Source organism: Ranitomeya variabilis, chromosome 6 (genome assembly GCF_051348905.1).
Source record: "Ranitomeya variabilis isolate aRanVar5 chromosome 6, aRanVar5.hap1, whole genome shotgun sequence".
NCBI classification, from domain to species: Eukaryota; Metazoa; Chordata; class Amphibia; order Anura; family Dendrobatidae; genus Ranitomeya; species Ranitomeya variabilis.
This window is the reverse complement of record NC_135237.1, coordinates 254,736,095-254,757,217: the sequence shown is the minus strand read 5'-3', so window position 1 is coordinate 254,757,217 and position 21,123 is coordinate 254,736,095. Positions and strand designations below refer to the sequence as shown.

The 21,123-nt window shown below is 44.9% G+C and overlaps 1 protein-coding gene across 1 annotated transcript; it reads right to left on the bottom strand.

Annotated features, from left to right (window-relative positions):
- Positions 1–2,227: 2,227 nt before the first annotated feature.
- RMP24 (ribonuclease MRP subunit p24) lies at positions 2,228–20,607 on the bottom strand. Its single transcript, XM_077269592.1, has 5 exons — positions 20,362–20,607; positions 18,404–18,426; positions 14,511–14,710; positions 8,066–8,271; positions 2,228–4,028 (listed from the first exon to the last, which is right to left on the bottom strand). Exons 1-5 carry the CDS (start codon positions 20,433–20,435, stop codon positions 3,872–3,874), a joined length of 660 nt encoding a protein of 219 aa, XP_077125707.1. The 5' UTR covers positions 20,436–20,607; the 3' UTR covers positions 2,228–3,871.
- Positions 20,608–21,123: the final 516 nt, after the last annotated feature.

Here is a 21,123-nt window from a genome sequence, read left to right as displayed (position 1 = left end):
GTGTCTTTCATCTGGCATATGAAGTTTCGGTGACCGACAAGTGCATCTACGGTCCTCACCATTACCCATATGTTGGGGTCCGCTTTGTCATCAGAGTGCAGTCCAATTACCGTGGACACAGAGAATGGAGAAATTAAGTTCTTTGTCTTCTCTGCACCCGTGGTGTGGTTCTCATGCAAGAGAATCAGATCACACTAAGGGGACATTCAGATAAAACTGTCAGTGACAATAGTTTAAATTGTCCCATTTCTCACATGCCTAGCTAGTTTCCACCCACTAGCTCTGACAACTGAAAATTAGAAATAGAGCTTGCAGGGTGAAAAACTGGTACAAATGCAGGATTCAAGTTATACACTGGTTCAAAACTGGTACTTCCTGACACCACAGCTTATTTCAAAGTCACAAAAAAAATGCAATGCTAATGTTGTGCTTAGCAATATGAGCTACTCAGATGTATTCCACTTGTTCCTTTCCCCACTCACAGAAAGTGGTCAAAACCACCCAAAGAAAGTAACTACAACATCATCCTCCTTGCTGACTTTTGGAGTCATTCATACACTGCAAGTCTATTTTTATATCCCTGGAAAACTGATGGCATATGAGAGAAAAACTATTTGTATAGCCTCTATTTTGCATACTTTTTTCTCATCCTCTTTTATTCCATCGTAAGTTTTATTAATCCATTGATTTTTAATGGATCTGCTAAAAACGAATGAAACAGATGGAACACTGAACTAAAAAGAATGTCTTCTGTTTTCCAACCCTGTCTAACAAATTCCCATAAACTTTAAACGGCTGAGTCTGATCTGCAAAACAGTAGAGTAGGACATGCTCCAAGTTGATGGACAGGAGAAACAGATCTTTTTTAAAACTGATGTATGTATGGGTCAATGTGCTCTGTTTTAGGCCTGTCCCACACGTCCAGATTTTTTCCGGTACCGGAGTTATCCGTGTCCTCACGTGGCACATCAGTGTGGCACACGTGCGGCATCAGTGTGGCACACGTGCGGCATCCGTGTGCCGCCTGAGGACCACACGGACCGTGCAGGAGAGACAGCGCTACAGTAAGCGCTGTCCCCCCCGCTGTGGTGCTGAAGGCGGAATTCATCTCTTCTCCCCCGCAGGAGAGAAGAGATGAAAGATCAAGTTTTTGTTATTTTTTGTGAAAAATAAAGTTTGCATGTGACCCCCACCTCCCATCCCCAGTGCGCCGCCGGGCCCCTTGCATTGAAATACTCACCTGGCTCCCGCGATGTCTCCTCTCTCCTCTCAGCGCTGGCAGCTTGTCCTGTGTGAGCGGTCACGTGGGACCGCTCATTACAGTGAGGAATATGCGCATATTCCTCACTGTAATGAGCGGTCCCACGTGACCGCTCACACAGGACGGGCTGCCAGCGCTGAGAGGAGAGAGGAGACATCGCGGGAGCTGGGTGAGTATTTCTTCTGCAAGGGGCCGGGCGGCGTACTGGGGATGGGAGGCGGGAGGTCCCAGCAACTTTATTTTTAACAAAAAAGAAAAAAAACTTGATCTTTCATCTCTTCTCTCCTGTGGGGAGAAGAGATGAATGCCGCCTTCAGCACCACAGCAGGGGGGACAGCGCTTACTGTAGAGCGGGCGGTACGTGCACACGGAGAGTGCACACTGTTCTCCGTGTGCAGGACGTATTTCTGTACGTGCTGCCGGAGAAAAATGGACATATCTCCGTGTTTTCAACACGGACACACGGTCCGTGAAAACACGGAGACATGTGCATAGACCCATTCATTTGAATGGGTCTACGTGTGTCAGTGTCTCCGGTACGTGAGAAAACTGTCAGTACACGTACAGGAGACACTGACATGTGAAAGAGGCCTTAAAAACGGACAGCACGTGTACAATCAATGTGTGAATGAAGCCTTAGGATGGTTTCACATCACTATTTCTGAAGAAATCCTACTGCGGTTTTTGATGCAATTTTTGGAAGTTGGGGCTCCATTAAGGAACTCTTAGGGCATGTGCACACATTAAGTATTTGTAGCAGAAATGTCTGCATCTCTCGTCAGGATGAACGTTGCGTAAAATAGGCTGCATTTTTGCTGCAGATTTTTCCCCAATTATTAGAATGCATGAAGTGTGCAGCAAAAACATTGAAAGTATTGACATACTGCAGATTTAAGCCTGCTGCAAATCTGCAAAGAAAAAACAAAAATATAAAACTGCTATCTAAAACTACATAAAACAATAGTACAAAATTTCAAAACATACTTTATTTTATATTGCCTCTGTCTACAGTGTGAAATACAGACAAACTAACAATGTATCCAACATGGAAAATTTCATAACAAAAATTTACTTTATAGTTGTACATTTATGCAAATCAATGATGGAGATTTTCAAGAAAAACCCATGATTTGCAATGTTTAGGGTGCATCTTGTCCACTAAGGAGACATGAGCAGGGCTGTGGAAGCAGAGTCAAAGCTAGCTATGCTCAGATGGGATTGGAGAATGTGTGTAGTTTTAGTGACTCCAGTCCCATCCAAACACACATTTTATTTTTATTTCATTTTCATAATATATACACATATTTAACAGTATTATAAGTACTGGTAAATTTAGTAACAAAAGGAATTTGGAGAAGTTTTGGAATATTGAAAAGACAGTGATGGTACCATTTTACAGTAAATAGTGGTAAATGGGTTGTTACTAATTACTGATAATTTACGAAGGAGTTTAAAAGGTGAATTGTTGGGGGAAAAAAAAACGACTCTGCAGCCCTGGGCATGCCTTTACTGGGATGGTGCATGCTTTAGCCGGAAGGGGTAGTGGCTCCACATGCAACACTGTGGTAGGAATTACAGCAAAATCATATGGCATAAAGTAAGGCCAGCAAAGAAGTGGTGGAAATTTTCATTAGACAAACTTAGCAGGCATCAAAGTTATCAATTCGCATAAACCACTTTGATAAATCTGGCGTACTTTAAGAGCTTGTGCAGATGACCGTATTTTCAGTCAAAGTGCGATCAGGCAAAACTTCGGATTGCACTAGGACCAATGTTATGCTATGGAGCCATGCACAATGGGGGGGGGTCACAACATGCTATATTTGCATCTGATGTTTGAATCGCATGAGAGAAAATACTAAAACACTGTCATGTGATCCTCGCCAAAAACCGACTAGTCTAAGTTGTTTAAAGTGGTTGTCCAAGCTTTGGGATCAAGACTGCAGTTATTCCATGTTACTGCAAACTTGTGAATCCTCACAGCATGCAGCCTGCAAGCGGTCAGGATTGTCAGGTGCAGAGAGGTGATGTGATCACAGGTATACGATTTGCATATATCCGGCCACATTCTGACTAGAAGTGGCTGGGTTAGTTCAATCCACTTATATTGAGAGAGGACAAGAACTTCAAATCAGCCCAGGACCTCACGTAAGCAAACTGCATACTTGCACCCATACGCTACCGGAGAATCTTGACATCGCACATTGTGCACACTCTGAGAATTCAAAAGTCTACAGTCACACAGAGTGCCTGCAGCCTTAAATCCAAGCCTGGGAACCCCTTTAAGGCCAGTTTCACACATCCGTGAAGCCTAAACCATTCTAGCATCTTAAGACCCAATTCAAATGATGTGTCTCCAGAACTGAGACTGGTACTTCATAGACATTTATGAAGCAGTGAGCTCAGGTCAAAAGACCTTGTAGTTAGACTGGGGTTTCAGACACAAAAAATGGTCTCTGTTTCACAGATGTGTGAAACTGACTTAAAAGTTAGACAAGAGATAATAAATACCCTCGATAAACAAACTACAAACTTAATAGTTTAGGCAGTATGCATATTTCAATGCGATCAAGGAGTCCCGAGACCATAAGATTACAATTCTTACATCCATCATGAAAGAGATGTTAGGAAATTCTGCAAACTTTGCTTTTTATTTTGTTCTTTTTCCTCTTGACTGAGCAACATTTTTAACCTTGAAAAATGGAATTTGCCCTTCTTTGCTGACTTTGCTATCAGGGCTGGTGAAGATGTGGCAGAGGCACATGACCTGCAAAAATTAGATGCAAATCTATTAAGCATTTATCAAATTAAACAACACAACTCAAGCACTACGCATATTATCAACCAGCTCGACGACTTCTTTTCTTTTACTTTTTCTGCCTCCACTGATGATGGCTGTAGCAGTCACTCACCAGCTCATCAGTAGAGGACGCAAGGAACCATGCAAAAATACGGAGTAGCAGTGGGACTTTGGTAAGGTAACGTGTGCGCGGGTAGCAGAGCTGTGGAGTCAGGTTCATCTCAGCTAACAGCCAAGATCCTTACACCAGGAACAGAATAGACATTTTTAGGACATTTCATAACTTTCCCAAATTATGAAAACATTTATAGCACTGAATTACTGTACCCAATTTATTATATATTTTAGGAGTCAGAGTCCGTCCATTTTAAACCGACTGCAACTCCGCCAATAGGAACACTAACCCCACAACGCCCTGGTGTGTAGGTGTTTTATTCCTTACAGAAGTACCTGAATAACGGGGTTACAATTAAGCGAGATCTGTATTTTTAGCAGGCTTTACATAAATTAATAGTACTTTGTAATAACCAGAATCCCACAATGTCTGTCCACGATTTCATCTTCCTTCTCTGCTAGATTTCTAAAACTTAATAAGGATAAAACAGAATTCATTATCTTTGCCCTATCCATCAAAGTCAATGGCTGCCTACTCTTCCCAGTCCCACAAGCTTGCTGCCACCTAGGGGGTAAACCCTTGACTCCTCTCCTTCAAAACACAAAAAAATATTTCCCTGATCCGTACATTTCTTAACCAAGAATCTGCAAAAACAATAGCGCATACCCCCATCATCTCCCGCATTGACTACAGCAACCTCCTGCTCTGTGGCCTCCTTTCTACCACTCTTGCACCCCTCCAATCTATCCTAAACTCTGCTGCACGACTAATCCACCTGCCACCCAGCCTCTCTCTGTCAATCCCTTCACTGGCTCCCCATTAACCAGAGACTCCAGTTCAAAGCCATAACCATGACATACAAACCCATCCACAACCTGTCTCCTCCATACATTTGGAACCTAGCCTCCCAGTACTTACCAGCACGCAACCTCCGATCCTCACAAGATCTCCTTCTCTACTACCTTTTATCTCCTCTCCCCACAATCGTATACAAGACTTCTCTCGTATATCCCCTCTACTCTGGAACTCTCAACCCCAACATATCAGACACTTGTCTACCAAGGAAACCTTTAAAAGGAATCCGAAGACCTACCTCTTCCGACAAGCCTACAACCTACAGTAACCTTCGTTCCACCATATCACTGCACGACCAGCTCTACTCAACTACTGTATCCTCACCCATCCCTTGTAGGTCCTCTCTCCTCCACTACTAATTGTTGACTTGTATTGTTCATGATTATCGCACCATACAATAAATAGCGCTATAATAATACATTTTATTAGGTAAATCTTTTTTTCCCTCAACTGAACCACATTTTCCTACTTCTCCAACTTAAAAAGGGAATGCATCATTAGAAAACAACTTTTAAAAAAAAAATAAAAAAATCAGGCTTTTGTGTTAACCCCATAACGACCAGAGGTATTTCAGTTTTTGCTCCACTTGTTTCCAGAGCCACAACTTATTTCAAAATGGCCATGTGAGGGCTTATTTTTTTGTAGGACAAGTTGTACTTTTGAACGACACCATTGGTTTTAACATGTCATGTACTGGAAAAACGGGAAAAAAATTAAAAAGGCGGGGAAATTGAAAAAAAAAGTGCAATTCCACACTTGTTTTTTTACAATGTTCACTAAATGCTAAAACTGACCTGCCATTGTGATTCTCCAGGTCATTACGAGTTCACAGATTCTAAACATGTCTAGGTTCTTTATTATTGAAGTGGTGACAAAAAAATCCCAAATTTGCATGTCGAACTGACGTTTTTATTGATACCATTTTGATGTAGATACGATCTGTGGATCGCCCGTTATTGCATTTTAATGCAATGTCGTGGCGACCAGAAAAAAGTAATTCTGACGTTTTGATTTTTTCGCGTTACGTCGTTTAGCGATCAGGTTAATTCTTTATATTGATAGAGCAGGCGATTCTGAATGCAGCGATACCAAATATGTGTATGTTTAATTTCTTTAATTGTCTTATTTTGAATAGTGTGAAAGGGGGGTAGTGATTTGAAGTTATACTTTAAAAAAAAAAAAAAAAAAAATTAATATTTTTAATTTTTCTTTTTACTTTTTGCATGCTTTAATAGTCTCCAAGGGAGACTAGAAGCAGCAGTACTTCGATCGCCTCTGCTACACACTAGTGATAATCAGATCGCCTGCGTGTAGCAGAAATGCTCACTTGCTATGAGCACCGACCACTGGGAGGAACTCATAGCAATCTGACAATGACAACCATAGAGGTCTGCTGGAGACCTATGGTTGTCATGCCGACCCATCGGTGATCCGCAATCACGTCACAGGCCACCGATGGGCGGGATTAGTGACGCACTTCTGGTAAGAGCAAGTTAAGTGCTGCTGTCAGAGATTGACAGTGGCATTTAGCTAGTTAACAGCCACAGGTGGATCGCGATTCCAACCCCGGCTGTTATGGGCACATGTCAGCTGTATAGATTAGCTGTCATGTGCCCGGAAAGGTGCGGGCTCAGTGCCGGAGCCAGCTCCAAACAGGGGGAGTCCGGCATCGGCGTACTATTACGCCCAATGTCGGTAAGGTGTTAAAGGCATTTCATTTTTTTAAATTAGCTTTTTTTTTTTTGTTTCACAATCTGTAATAAAAATTGTAACTCTTGCAATTTTCACACTAGTCAATGACAATGGGGCTACCTTAGACTACCTTCATGTTTCAGGAGCTGCACATGTAGAGCAATAGCAAAAGCCTGACTTCCTTACAAAAGATGAGGTCTGAGTATCTACTAAGCCTGTGGAAAGGTAAGAGCCTTCCATTATATAATGAGCCTGCAAAGTACGCTTACTGAAAGGACAAGAGGTATGTGTTATGTCTAAAATAACCAGTGGCCAGTGCGAGATTACCAACTGGTAATACAAACTGTGATATGGAGAAAAAATAAAATGTTGCCAAAACAGGTTTTAACAAGGCATGCATGTAACGAAAATCAGATTTAAACAATAGATCATTTTCTGATGATACATTCTCTCAACATAAAAAAAAAAAAAAAAAAAACAGCTCTACTCCTCTTGTTGAAGATAAGAGGCATCAATAGCACAACATTTTGAAGGGTATGGAGAGGGGAGGATAAGTGAGGAGCACAGCTAGAAAAAAGCCTGCAGGAGATGTGCTGACTTTACCCATCAAGTCTTCTACTTAACCCTAAAGCTGGATGCAGCATTGCTGTATCATTTCCTCCATAGTTCCATGCTGGTGCAGGTTCTGTCTGTGTATCGGAGATATCACAGCAGCTAGTCTCCTACCACAACTCTTAGAGGTAAAAATGTGAAAATGCACGATCCAAGACATATAATGGCCAGAGATATTGTATCCATGAGGAACAACAATAGGTATGACAGCTTACAGTACTTTAAGTTATTTAAAAAAAAATAGTTATCCTTTAATTTTTGTAATCAATTTTCAATCATATGTGCACATAAACTAATACTTTGCCCCAAATTGTCCATCTTTAAGCAGGGGCATAATGAGGGTCCTGAATTCACCTACAGTGGGTGTCTATGCCATTGCCAGCACATTTTTGGAACCAACAGTTGTAAGGATGAATTATGTTCTGCCGTTTATGATGCAATTTTTTTATGCCAAAGTCAGGACTGAATCTAAAAAAAGTGAAAGTATTGAAGGAAAGGCTGATACTGCTCCCATTTGTTCACGCTCCTGTGGTGTTGAGCTTAAAAAAAAAAACCTATAATGTGCCAGAAAAATGTAATTAGAGCATTAAGTCGATGTGCTAACAATGCAAACCCCTAACACTGATTTAACATGGTCAAGATACTTTAAATTAGTTTTACAGAGATAATGAATTTTGACAGCTGCAATGTGAAAAATCCAACAAGCGAACATTTAGAAAATATAGTATACCTGGGTGTGAGTACAGGGCTTCGGGTTTTAGAAATGAGCTTCGCTTCACTGTAAGATAGGTTGACTTTTCGATTGGATCCAGGCTTTCTTAAATCGGGAGATCCAAAATTCCTAATCACCTTGGGAGTACCTGGACTGTTTGCTATAACCATTCTGCTTTCACCAGGATACTTCGAAATCATTTGGCAAGTATTACACGTAACTACCTGAAACAATCAGAAGTATTAGGTTTACAGAAGTGAACACTATCCTACTACTTAAAAATAGAATCACTAACCCCCTTAACAATGTAACAACTATTAACATTAAACACAGAAAACAAAAACTATTAAATAGTTACAATAACTTAATAAGTGACAGTACCGTGGCAAAAGCTGCCATTCCGTATAGAAAGGAAGCCCGGTCTAGTCCAGTCTGTAGAGGAGTCTGGATTTCTGACAACAACCACCGATCTATATAGCTCTATTGATGAGGACCCCATGACGTCCACAGTGGGATCGCCTCAGGTACGGATGTCTGCTCCAGTAGCAATCAATCATGTCCTAAAATCGAATACCATTTTCACAAACCATCTACTCCAAAAGGATTTATATACAAGGCACAGTAAAATATGCATATAAGGATACCTAACTGTTTTTAGTCTAATGAGACCCCTATAATGATGCACATTATTACCATAAAGAGGCACATATACTGCACTGCTGAAGAAAACCAAAACAAAAAGCAAAGTACCTTATCTTTAGAAGGGCAAGCCAGTTTAGTAAAAATGCTGGTTCTCCCCAAGTGTCTGTTTCTTGGAGGTTGTTCTAGGGGTTTGAACTAGGAGCAGACTAGACCTGCATATTTTGAGAGGATCCAAACACAAGACCAGTCTAAGGCCTCTTTCACACTAGCGTTGTGCACTGCACGTCGCTATGCATCGTTTTGTAGAAAAAACGCATCCTGCAAAAGTGCTTGCAGGATGCGTTTTTTCTCCATAGACTAGCATTAGCGACGCATTGCCACACGTCGCAACCGTCGTGCGACGGTTGCATCGGACCGTCGCCACCAAAAAACGTTACATGTAACGTTTTTTGGTGCGTCGAGACTGTCTTTTTTGGAACTCCGCCCCCCCCGCACATCACAATGGGGCAGCAGATGCGTTGAAAAACAGCATCCGCTGCCCCCGTTGTGCGGCGCTTTCACTGCTTGCGTCGGTACGTCGCCAAGACGCAATTCGTCGTGCGTCGTACGACGCTAGTGTGGAAGTAGCCTAACACAGTTCATTTTTCTTTACCACTACGTTTCCGGACTATTTAATTGTTTTGCTTCATGGCTTGTCTCTACCTTATGGAGGAGAAGATTAAGTTGTGGCACCCTATAGGCTTCTCCAGCCTTTAGGTGCTCATCGAGGCACGTGTCAACCCACTTAGGTAGTCACCTATTCCAATTTTGCTCATTTTGGGATAGTTTCAACCAAATTGTGTATTATTGAAATAAAAAAGTGACCTGCATGTGGGGACCTGGATGGGTCCATAACTACAATATGAGGACCTGGATGTGGGGACAGAACTACATTTTGGGGCCTTAACTACATTATAAATAATAGAGAACCGTGTGCACTACTAAGGAAGGTGCCGTAGTAGGATCCCACACCATGAAGTAATACAAAATAAACTAGGCACTCAACTTAAGGATTAATTTTTTGATTTTTAATGTAGTCAAGGCAAAACGTTTCAGCCGCATCTGGCCTTTGTCAATTACAAACTATACAGGAGTGTCAGAGATTCGTGGGAATCCTGTGGATGTTAGTGAGGCACGTCTCGGTATGGTCACTTTCACAAGAGTATGGGGCGTCCAAAGGGGGAAAAAACCCAATGGTAAACAAGCCAGGGGACCTGAATGTGCGCACGTGCCTGGAGAAAGATGCAGCGTCCGCTGCTTGTCAGCTCCAAGCACATGCGCACATTCAGGTTCCCTTGCTTTTGGCTTCCAAATACTGATGTAAAATACGGAAAGTGCCCTATTTGGGTTACCTCAATGGGACCTTCTCTAAACCAAGGTTCCCATTGGAACTTTATGGAGTCAGTTAATTGCCAACCCTTTGCTTTCATTCCAAGACTCCCTTTTGTACTGCTAATGCAATGTTATTACCACCCTTCATGCCTTTTTTGTCCATGTAATACTTCAAGACTATGGCATTTCAGTCCAGACCATTTTTACCTTCCTGGTTCAGTTATGAGGGGGAACTCTGCAATGTGTGATACAATAGCTCTTCTGTGGCACCAGAACTGCTAGTTTTCACAAGATTTAGGGCTTGTTCACACGTTGCGTTTTTTACGTCTTAGGGTATGTTTCCACGTTCAGGAAACGCTGCGTGTGACGCTGCATAGCGCCGCAGCGTCAAACACGCAGCGTCCAGATGTTACAGCATAGTGGAGGGGATTTCACGAAATCCCGTCTCCACTATGCGTTAAAAGACGCATGCAGCAGACCAGCGGAAACGGACATGCGGCGCGTCTTTTCGGAACGCAGCATGTCCTTACATTGCTGAAACAACGCAAGGGCAACGCAGGTGCAGATTTGGTCAGGATTTTACCTGCGTAAAATCCTGACCAAATCCCGAACGTGGACACATACCCTTACCGTCCCTGCAATGTGAATGAGAGTTCTGAATTCTCATGTAAATGCTTTTTTTTTTTTTTCTTTTCAGATTTTAAGCAGTTACAAATCTGCAGCATGTCAATTTTTCAGCTTTTCACACTCTAATACATTAGGAAAAAAAACGCATAAGTGGTGCATAAACAATGCATGCATTTCACATTTTTTCACAGAAAGGTTTGCTGCTAATACTTTTGCACGTACCCTAAAAGAAGGCTGTCATGCTGTGAAAACCACAGGCAGCATAAATCAGGGCATGGCTCACAGGTCTCTGCCCATGTACACACCAGCTGTTTTACAGATGCTCTGACACAGTGGTTTAACCATCGCAAATTTGGTCAAAGTCACTCCGCTGCTCTTGAAAATGTTTCCTGCTTCCAACATACGAACGTCATTAATTCACTTACCACATATTATAGATGCCACGGTAATAAGATGATGAATGCAGATCAGTCATTGGTTTTAATGCCATGGCCGCTCTGTGTATACATCTGGTGCGATCTACTGTCATCTTTAGTTACAATTCACATATATATACACTCACCGGCCACTTTATTAGGTACACCTGTCCAACTTCTTGTTAACACTTAATTTCTAATCAGCCAATCACATGGCGGCAACTCAGTGCATTTAGGCATGTAGACATGGTCAAGACAATCTCCTGCAGTTCAAACCGAGCATCAGTATGGGGAAGAAAGGTGATTTGAGTGCCTTTGAACGTGGCATGGTTGTTGGTGCCAGAAGGGCTGGTCTGAGTATTTCAGAAACTGCTGATCTACTGGGATTTTCACGCACAACCATCTCTAGGGTTTACAGAGAATGGTCCGAAAAAGAAAAAAAATCCAGTGAGCGGCAGTTCTGTGGGCGGAAATGCCTTGTTGATGCCAGAGGTCAGAGGAGAATGGGCAGACTGGTTCGAGCTGATAGAAAGGCAACAGTGACTCAAATCGCCACCCGTTACAACCAAGGTAGGCCTAAGAGCATCTCTGAACGCACAGTGCGTCGAACTTTGAGGCAGATGGGCTACAGCAGCAGAAGACCACACCGGGTACCACTCCTTTCAGCTAAGAACAGGAAACTGAGGCTACAATTTGTACAAGCTCATCGAAATTGGACAGTAGAAGATTGGAAAAACGTTGCTTGGTCTGATGAGTCTCGATTTCTGCTGCGACATTCGGATGGTAGGGTCAGAATTTGGCGTAAACAACATGAAAGCATGGATCCATCCTGCCTTGTATGGAGCATCTTTGGGATGTGCAGCCGACAAATCTGCGGCAACTGCGTGATGCCATCATGTCAATATGGACCAAAATCTCTGAGGAATGCTTCCAGCACCTTGTTGAATCTATGCCACGAAGAATTGAGGCAGTTCTGAAGGCAAAAGGGGGTCCAACCCGTTACTAGCAATTGATATACCTGAACCAAAAATACCTTTAGTCTATTAAGTCATTATTTTAAATTGTAGAAAAAACAAACAAAAAAAAAACTAACAACACACGACTTCCCTTAAGCCAAATGTGCCCTTGAAATGTGCAAACTCTACACATGGGCACATAGCAATCACATTATCTGTCAGTCAGTTTAATGAAAATTGATCTTGCAAAAAAGTGCTGCCGATCTATCAATGTATAAGTTACATAAGGAGGTTGTGTGCGCAAATACTAACAAGTGTGAGTGGTAAAGTCAAACATGTAGGTGTATGGTCTACAGAACTCCCAGTCCGGCAGAATACGATGAGCATGAGATTTATAAAGTCACCTTACAGCAAAGGCTGCTTGGCTCCCACGTTACCTATATTTCCAGCTAATCACCTTAATAACTTTCCACCTTACGGTGTCCTTCACCATGCTGCCATGACAGCTTGCAGTGGCAGGGGAGACTTTTTGCAGCCAAAACGCGCTCAGAAAGCAAGTATTACTACATTTTGCGGTGCTGATTACATGTTTAATAAAGTTAGTTTTATTCAAAGATGCAGCAAAAAAAAAAAAAAAAAGCCTGTTTGCAGTGGGGGGTTTTTCACACTGTTTTTGATAGGTGAAAAAAAAAAACACGCTGCAAAAAAATGATAAAAGACACTGCAGTTCTCAAATTTAGTCAGAAAAACAACAACAAAAAAAACAAGAGAGTGTGCTTGAGATTTCTGAAATATCATAGCTTTTGCTGGTAGTGTAAAAGACAGCTTCTTTTCTGCAGATAAAAAAACGCTCCCAAAACGCTGTGTGACACCATAGTCGAATTCTTCAACATTTCTGCAATTCTGGGCCAAATACCGACTCATGGCAACCAATTCATGCCTATTTAGTGCTTGGGGTTTTATCAACATTTGTCTTTTTGTTTGTACGGCCGCTGTTTGAGGAATGACCACACGTTCTCAATGGGATTGAGATCTGATTATTCTCTGAGATCGTGGCCATGGGCCCAAAATGGCAATGTTTCGTTCACTGAGCCACCTCGTTATCACTTTTACCTTGTGACCCTGTGCTCCATCATGCTGGAAAACCATTGTTTAATACCAAATTTCTCCTTCATCGCTGGGAGAAGTTACTCTTGTAGGATGTTTAAGTAACACTGCCAGGAATAAAGAATTGTCTTTACTGTTGCCATGACACGGGACTAAATGGTAGCACCCACCTTTTCTTCTCTGGACATACATTTTGCTAAATGTCTGAGTCTGAAGGGGGCTTCTTCAGAGAAAACTCCTTGTACTGCAGGGCACTGTTTAGGACATCTGGAAGAATGATTGTCAGAAGACAAGTTGGGTTCTACCAGAAGTCCTGTGATCATTCAGGTGTGACCTCACGATTTTGCCTATGAACACAGCCATGAATAAAGAATGGTACTGAAACATCCCCCACGAGCAATGATTTAGCAGTTTGGAGATGAACAATGATTTTCCCAACATGCTGCAGCACCATGTCACAAGGCAAACATGATAACTTAGGCTACTTTCACACTAGCGTTAACTGCATTCCGTCACAATGCATCGTTTTGCCGAAAAAACGCATCCTGCAAAAGTGTTTGCAGGATGCGTTTTTTCACCATTGATTAACATTAAGCGACGCATTGTGACGGATTGCCACACGTCGCACCCGTCGTGCAGTGGCGGACCGTCGGGAGCAAAAAACGCTACATGTAACGTTTTTTGCTCACGACGGTCCGCTTTTTCCGACCACTGGGACCACCCCCCCCAAGGAGCTGCCGTCAGCAAAAACAAGAGAAAAAGACTACAGGACGAACATTACCTCCTGGATCTAACACTGTACCAGAATATGCCTTACAGACACTGCGTATATATTACTGTGCCCATCAGTGCAAGTCATCCGTGTGCAGTAATGTGTCTAGCTCTAAGGACAACAAGCAGAGTTCTGATTACACACCAACATTCTTCAAACCAAGCCGTAGCCGAGCACACGAGGAACATTTCCATCAATTCTCACAGCAGAGAGGAAACTGCTCCTCACTATGCAGAATCTGGGACAATATTCTCCATTACAAAAACTGTCCACACAGAATGAATTCACAAGTGCAGGTGCTCGGTGGACCATGGCAGGGCCAATCAGTCATATACACCTTCCCACCTATCTCCACGCTTCTATGAAGCCAGAGCTGTCAATCAAAGAAGGAAGGGTAGATTGTGGAAGACAAGCAGGTGTGAAGGTGTATATATATGTTAGGACTGCGCCATCAGGCACCAAGACTCAGCTTGACGGTCATCCTGTGCTGACAGAGTCCATTTAACCTTTACCAGTCGTGCTGCGGATAATACACGCAGTTTGGGGAGACAGAACTTGATCCGGATTCTTACCAGACAACTACTAGAGAGTTTGTACTTCCTAAGTAGCTTTGCTTGCTTCAAATTAAGTCTGTGGCATTTGGCTTCTTTCTTTAGCAGATTTTCAATCTGTGGTGTTATTTTCATTTTGGGCTTGAGACGAACCTTGTGATTATTTGGCAAAAGGATTTGGAAACAAAATGGACAAATTCCTCTCTCTTTCCTCTTCTTCTCTGTAACAGAAGAAAGTATTAGCATGTAATATTACACAGGAACAGTAAAGCCGGGCTCTGACGAGCAGATGAAGATCTGGCCAGTTTCACATCCGCATTTTGCACTGCTTGTCCGTTATCAATTCCGTATGACATTGTTACCGTATATACTCAAGTATAAGCCGACCCCCCTAATTTTGCCACAAAAAAACTGGGAAAACTTAAATGACTCGAGTATAAGCCTAGGGTGGAAAATGCAGCAGCTACTGGTAAATTTCAAAAATAAAAATAGATACCAATAAAAGTCAAATTAATTGAGACATCAGTAGGTTAAGTGTTTTTGAATATCCATATTGAATCAGGAGCCCCATATAATGCTCCATATAGTTCATGATGGGCCCCATAAGATGCTCCATATTAAAATATGCCCCATATAATGCTGCACAAATGTTGATTATGACCCCATAAAATGCTCCATACAGACATGTGCCCCTTATAATGCTGCACAAATGCTGATTATGGCCCCATAAGATGCTCCATAGAGATATTTGCCCCATATAGTGCTGCACATGGCCCCATAGAGATATTTGCCCCATATAATGCTGTACATGGCCCCATAAGATGCTCCATAGAGATATTTGCCCCCATATAACGCTGCATAGAGATATTTGCCCCCATGTAAAGCAGCACATGGCCCCATAAGATGCTCCATAGAGATATTTGCCCCATATAATGCTGCACATGACCCCATAGAGATATTTGCCCCATATAATGCTGCACATGGCCCCATAAAATGCTCCATATAGATATTTGCCCCATATGCTGTTGCTGCGATTTAAAAAAAAAAAAAAATTACAAACTCACCTCTCGTCGCTCAGGCCCCCGACACTTGCTATATTCACCTGCTCCACGTTCCACTGACGGCCACCTCTGTGTTTTCCCCGTCCTGTGCACTGACGCTCAGGCAGAGGGCGGCGTGCGCACTAATTGTGCCATCGCGCCCTCTGACCTGAGCATCAGTGCAGAGGACGGGGAAAAAGCAGCGGCGGCCGACGACAGTGAAACGGGGAGCAGGTGAATATCGCGCACTGCGTTATACTCACCTGCTCCTGGCGCGGTGCAGTCCCTGGTTTTCCGGCGCCGGCAGCTTCTTCCTGTAATGAGCGGTCACATCCATGTCCAGGAACCGTGCCAGGAGCAGGTGAGTTATTACACAGCTCCGCTCCCCCTGCCCTGCCGACCCCTGGGTATGACTCGAGTATAAGCTGAGAGGGGCAATTTCAGCCTAAAAAAATGGGCTGAAATTCTCGGCTTATACTCGAGTATATACGGTATTTTATAATCATAATTACAGAACAATAAAAGGCCTAAAAGTCTCTCATGGAATCTTATACGTACTCCGGATTTCTCCCACACTCCAAAGATATAATGATAAGGAATGTAGATTGTGAGCCCAATGGAGACAGTGATGATGATATCTGTAAAGCACTATGGTATATGGTGGTGTTATACAAGTAAGTGCAATGAAAAATCTTTGCAATGGATCCATTAAAAATGGTGGATTGTGTCTGTGCGGCAGCCAGTGTTTATTTTGAGTTTACTGGGCAAGTCTCAATAGAAAAATGGAAGATACCAGTGCTTGCTACGGTTTTATTCATGTCCATGCATCTGAATTAACCTCATTAAATTCATCAGCCAATGTGCTGTCCATACACACAAACAGCAAAAGAAAAGAAAAAATGTCTGAGTGAGTTGTATTACTAGCATATGTGCAACTGCAAACATTTTATATCAGAGCTGGAATTACAATACATTTTTAGACATTGTGGTTTATCTGGAGTGCAACTAAACTCTAAGGCTACTTTCAGACATAGCGCATTTTTGAGCGCTATTTTGCGGGCGCTTTTCAAAAATGCGCAATGTCATTTTCGTCTGCTGGCAAAGTGAATGAGAAATTCACTTTGCCGTTCAGACACACCGCAAAAAAAACGCGGCGCTTTTGTCTGCAAACACGCCGGCGTAAAAAGAATTGACATGTCAATTCTTTACGCAGCGGCGTGTCTGCGTATCCCCATAGGGCCCCATCTTACCGTCCACACACAGCGCCTTTGTCCTGGGTGTCGGCGTCTTTGTACGGAGGGGTTGACACCCAGGACCGGACGTGACGTCGGACAGGAAGAGGGAAGCCCCCGCCCCCCAGTGAAGCAGCATGGAGTCCAACAGAATGAGCATAAACGTGGGGCTGCTGATCGATTTGGTGTGTGTGTGTGTGTGTGTGTGTGTGTGTGTGTGTGTGTGTGTGTGTGTGTGTGTGTGTGTGTGTGTGTGTGTGTGTGTGTGTGTGTGTCCCCATGCGACACTAGTGCCACCATTGTGCTAAGTCGCCGTATGGGACTACTACTCCCATCCGGTATTAGGATGGGAGAGTTGTCCCTGTGTCCGGCGACTTAGCACAATTGTAAAGTTACACAAAACACCTACACACATACATGACACACAGTACATACAACACATAACATAGAGTATATACTCACCAACACCACACTTGTAGGCGAAGCCCTCGATCCTCCAGGAAAAAATCCAAAAATAATAAACCAAATTCATACTCCCTGTCCGCAGAATCCATAAAACGAGTGTCCCACGCCGATCGGCTGCTCTCCGGCGATACACTGCCAGGAGCGAAGCTCCTAGCAGTGTATCGCGTACTGTTCCGGAGTTCAATGACTCCGGCGTCTCGGTTAACAGCAGTACAGCTGCGTTGAACTTTCCCACGCAGCACTGCCGTTAAGCGAGAGTGCCGGGGTCAATGACCGCCGGTAAACTCGCTCGCGCATGCGCAGTGACACACCGACAGGAACTATGGCTCCTGTCAGTGTGTTGCTGCAGCCGTGGAGAGCAGACATATCTCTGGATGTGTCTGTTCTCCATGGAAAATCTTGATACGTGGCACTTAAATATGTGGCAATTAAATACGTGACACGTGGCACTTATACGTGATACATGTCACTGAAATACGTGATACGTGGCACGTGGAACTTAAATACGTGATACGTGGCACTTTGATACGTGGCACGTGGAACTTAAATACGTAATACGTGGCACTTAAATACGTGGCACTTAAATACGTGGCACTTAGGGAACCTGTCAGGCAAATCTACCCCCCTATCCTAACACTATACCTGTCCCTCCAGTGTGTATTGTATTCTGAGTCATAAAGACAGGAAATGACCTCAATGACTTTTTTTTTCCCCCTTTTTTTTTTTTTTTCAAACAAACTTTATTTTCAGTACACAATGCTGAAAAAAACGCAGCTGCAAAAAACGCAGTGTGTGAAAGCAGCTGCGTTTTTTGCCTGCGTAAAAAAACGCAGGTAAAGCAGCAGCAAAATACGCGCGCGTAAAAATACGCAGCAAATATGCTGTGTGTGAAAGTAGCCTAAAGGTTCATTGTGTGAAAGCGGAATATGGCCAAATGACATGGGAGCCTATATTTAATGACCCCTATAGCTGCCAGGCAGCCACAGGGCACATTGGAAGGTTGGATGAAAAGGCACTAGAAATAAACATCAGTGATAAATGTGCGGGATATGACGGCCAAATCTAACAGGAAACGCCTGTCCCTAATTTATGTCACCAATATCCAAAAAGACTAAAATGAGATGCCCACTATACAGGGGCTGATGGAAGGAACACATCTCATCCATGATATACTTACTTTCAGGCAAGCGATGAAGTGACCTACAAAAAAATAACAATAAATAATATTAATTTGATAGTACAGATAATTTATGTGGAAACATGTGCAAGACTTACATATGTCTTACCAACAGCAACTGCACAATATGTAAGGGCTATGTGCCTACGATCAGGAACTTGCAAGGTATTTTCACTGCTCCCAAAACGCTGCGTTCTAATCACATAGTTAAATCTGCATGTGTTCAGTGGGTCGTGTGGACGTACAGCATCTAATGACTGGCTATGGGCGATACTAAGCAGCGAAGACTAGCATCTACACTGCAGATAATGCACATGCTGTGGCTCGTAAACCCGCACAACGGGTGAGTATATGGAGCGTTAAATAGAAGCACAGTGGGCATGGGGTTTCTAGAAACACAACGTTTTGGAAGCAGCGCAGGTGAGCAGGAGGAAAAAAACTTGTGGGGGAACTTGTAACAATTGTTAATGCAATGAATGGCTGCAGCGCCTCAGATCCTTCCATCAGTGCATTTCATAGCGCCATTCTCTGGTTCGGTGCAAGGATCTGCGGGAAAAAAAGTCCATCGCAGATTCCCACATCTGCCCCAGAACAAACCGTGCAGCACACTGCTAATCTCTACTGGTAACACCATCAGGAACCGTGGCAGACCCGGCCTGGGGAACATGGGGCAGGGATTCCATATATCACAGTCCTGCCTAGACTGTGTATTGTCAAGAGGAAGATGAGACCCAACAATGCAGACGAGCTGAAGGCTGCTATCAAGCAACCTGGGCTTCCATAACACCTCAGCAGTGCCACAGGCTGATCACCTCCATGCCACGCCGCATTGATGCAGTAATTGATGCAAAAGGAGCCCCGACCAAGTACTGAGTGCATTTACCAACCATACATTTCAGTAGGCCAACATTTCGGATGTTATAATCATTTTTTCCAGCTGGTGTTATAAAGTATTCTAATTTACTGAGATAATGACTTTTGGGTTTTCATTGGATGTAAGCAGAGCTGGAGGATGGCGGGCCAGTGGGGGGGGGGGCAGAGCTGGAGGATGGCGGGCCAGTGGGGGGGGGGGCAGAGCTGGAGGATGGCGGGCCAGTGGGGGGGGGGTCAGAGCTGGAGGATGGCGGGCCAGTGGGGGGGGGGGGCAGAGCTGGAGGATGGCGGGCCAGTGGGGGAGGGGGGTCAGGGCTGGAGAATGGGCAGCTGGAGGGGGCAGAGCTGAAAGATGGCGGGCCGGGGGGGGGTTGGGGAGTAGGCAGAGCTGGAGGATGGGCGGCAGGAGGGGGCAGAGGTGGAGAATGGCGGGCCGGGGGGACAAAGAGCTGAAGGATGGATGGATGGCTGGAGGGGGTAGGGGTGGAGAATGGCGGGGAGCAGAGCTGAAGGATGGACGGCCGGGGGGGACAGAGCTGGAGGATGGGCGGCCGGGGGGGACAGAGCTGGAGGATGGGCGGCCGGGGGGGACAGAGCTGGAGGATGGGCGGCCGGGGGGGACAGAGCTGGAGGATGGGCGGCCGGGGGGGACAGAGCTGGAGGATGGGCGGCCGGGGGGGACAGAGCTGGAGGATGGGCGGCTGGGGGGGGCAGAGCTGGAGGATGGGCGGCTGGGGGGGGGCAGAGCTGGAGGATGGGCGGCTGGGGGGGGCAGAGCTGGAGGATGGGCAGCTGGGGGGGGGCAGAGCTGGGGGGATAGGCGGCTGGGGGATGTGGCAAGAGCTGGAGGATGGGCGGCCGGGGGCAAGGCTGGAGAGTCCGGAGGATGACCGTTTCCGCACCGCAGAGACTCGGGATGGACTGGGACCTCTCTGATCGCACACCAAGGGGCTCCGCCTGGGGTCATGGTTAGGGTCTCATCCCTGCTGTTCAGGACACGGCTAGAAGTGACTGACATCACACGTGAAAATGTGCGCGAGCCACTGAGAAGCGTGGGAATAAACCATGACATGGCGGTCACTCACATGAGGTACCGGGACAGCCCGGGGCTTGTGTCCTTCACGGCAGCGGCCGCTTCTCTTAGGAACTTGCCCCTCATGCTCTTCAACCCGAAGTAGCTCCTCGTTGTGTTCTGAATCACATGACATACACCACTTCCTACCGGAGGAGGGGTCGGCGCGCATGCGCCGCTCTGATGCGTCCTACGTTCATGCAGCTGGGAACCGTCACTGTAGCTGGTTGCCACCGACGACGACGACCAACCACAGCAGGATAGTGAGGGACACTGTGACGATGGCTGGGAAACCGCTGCTGCTCGTCGGATACAGACTAATGGGAGGTGGCACAGCAGTATTCTAGCTCAGCATAAGAAAGAATTCTGCCGTTTTGTGTCCACAGCTCCCTTGTCTCCACGGTTACGGATTGTCAACAGCAGGAAAACTTGAATATTGTCCTGGAACACATAGGGCTCGAGTCATTACTGCGTTTGTGTTTGTTTTTTTAAAGGGAACCTGTCGTGATGGCTGGGGGCCTGGATACAGCGTGACTGGGGGCCTGGCTGAAGCGGGGCAGGGGTCTGGCTACAGCAGGACTGGGGGGCTGGCTACAGCGGGGCAGGGGGTCTGGCTACAGGGGGACTGGGGGCATGTATACAGCGGGGTAGGGGGTCTGGCTACAGTGGGACTGGGGGCCTGGCTACAGCGGGGCAGGGGGTCTGGCTACAGCGGGACTGGGGGCATGTATACAGCGGGGTAGGGGGTCTGGCTACAGTGGGACTGGGGGCCTGG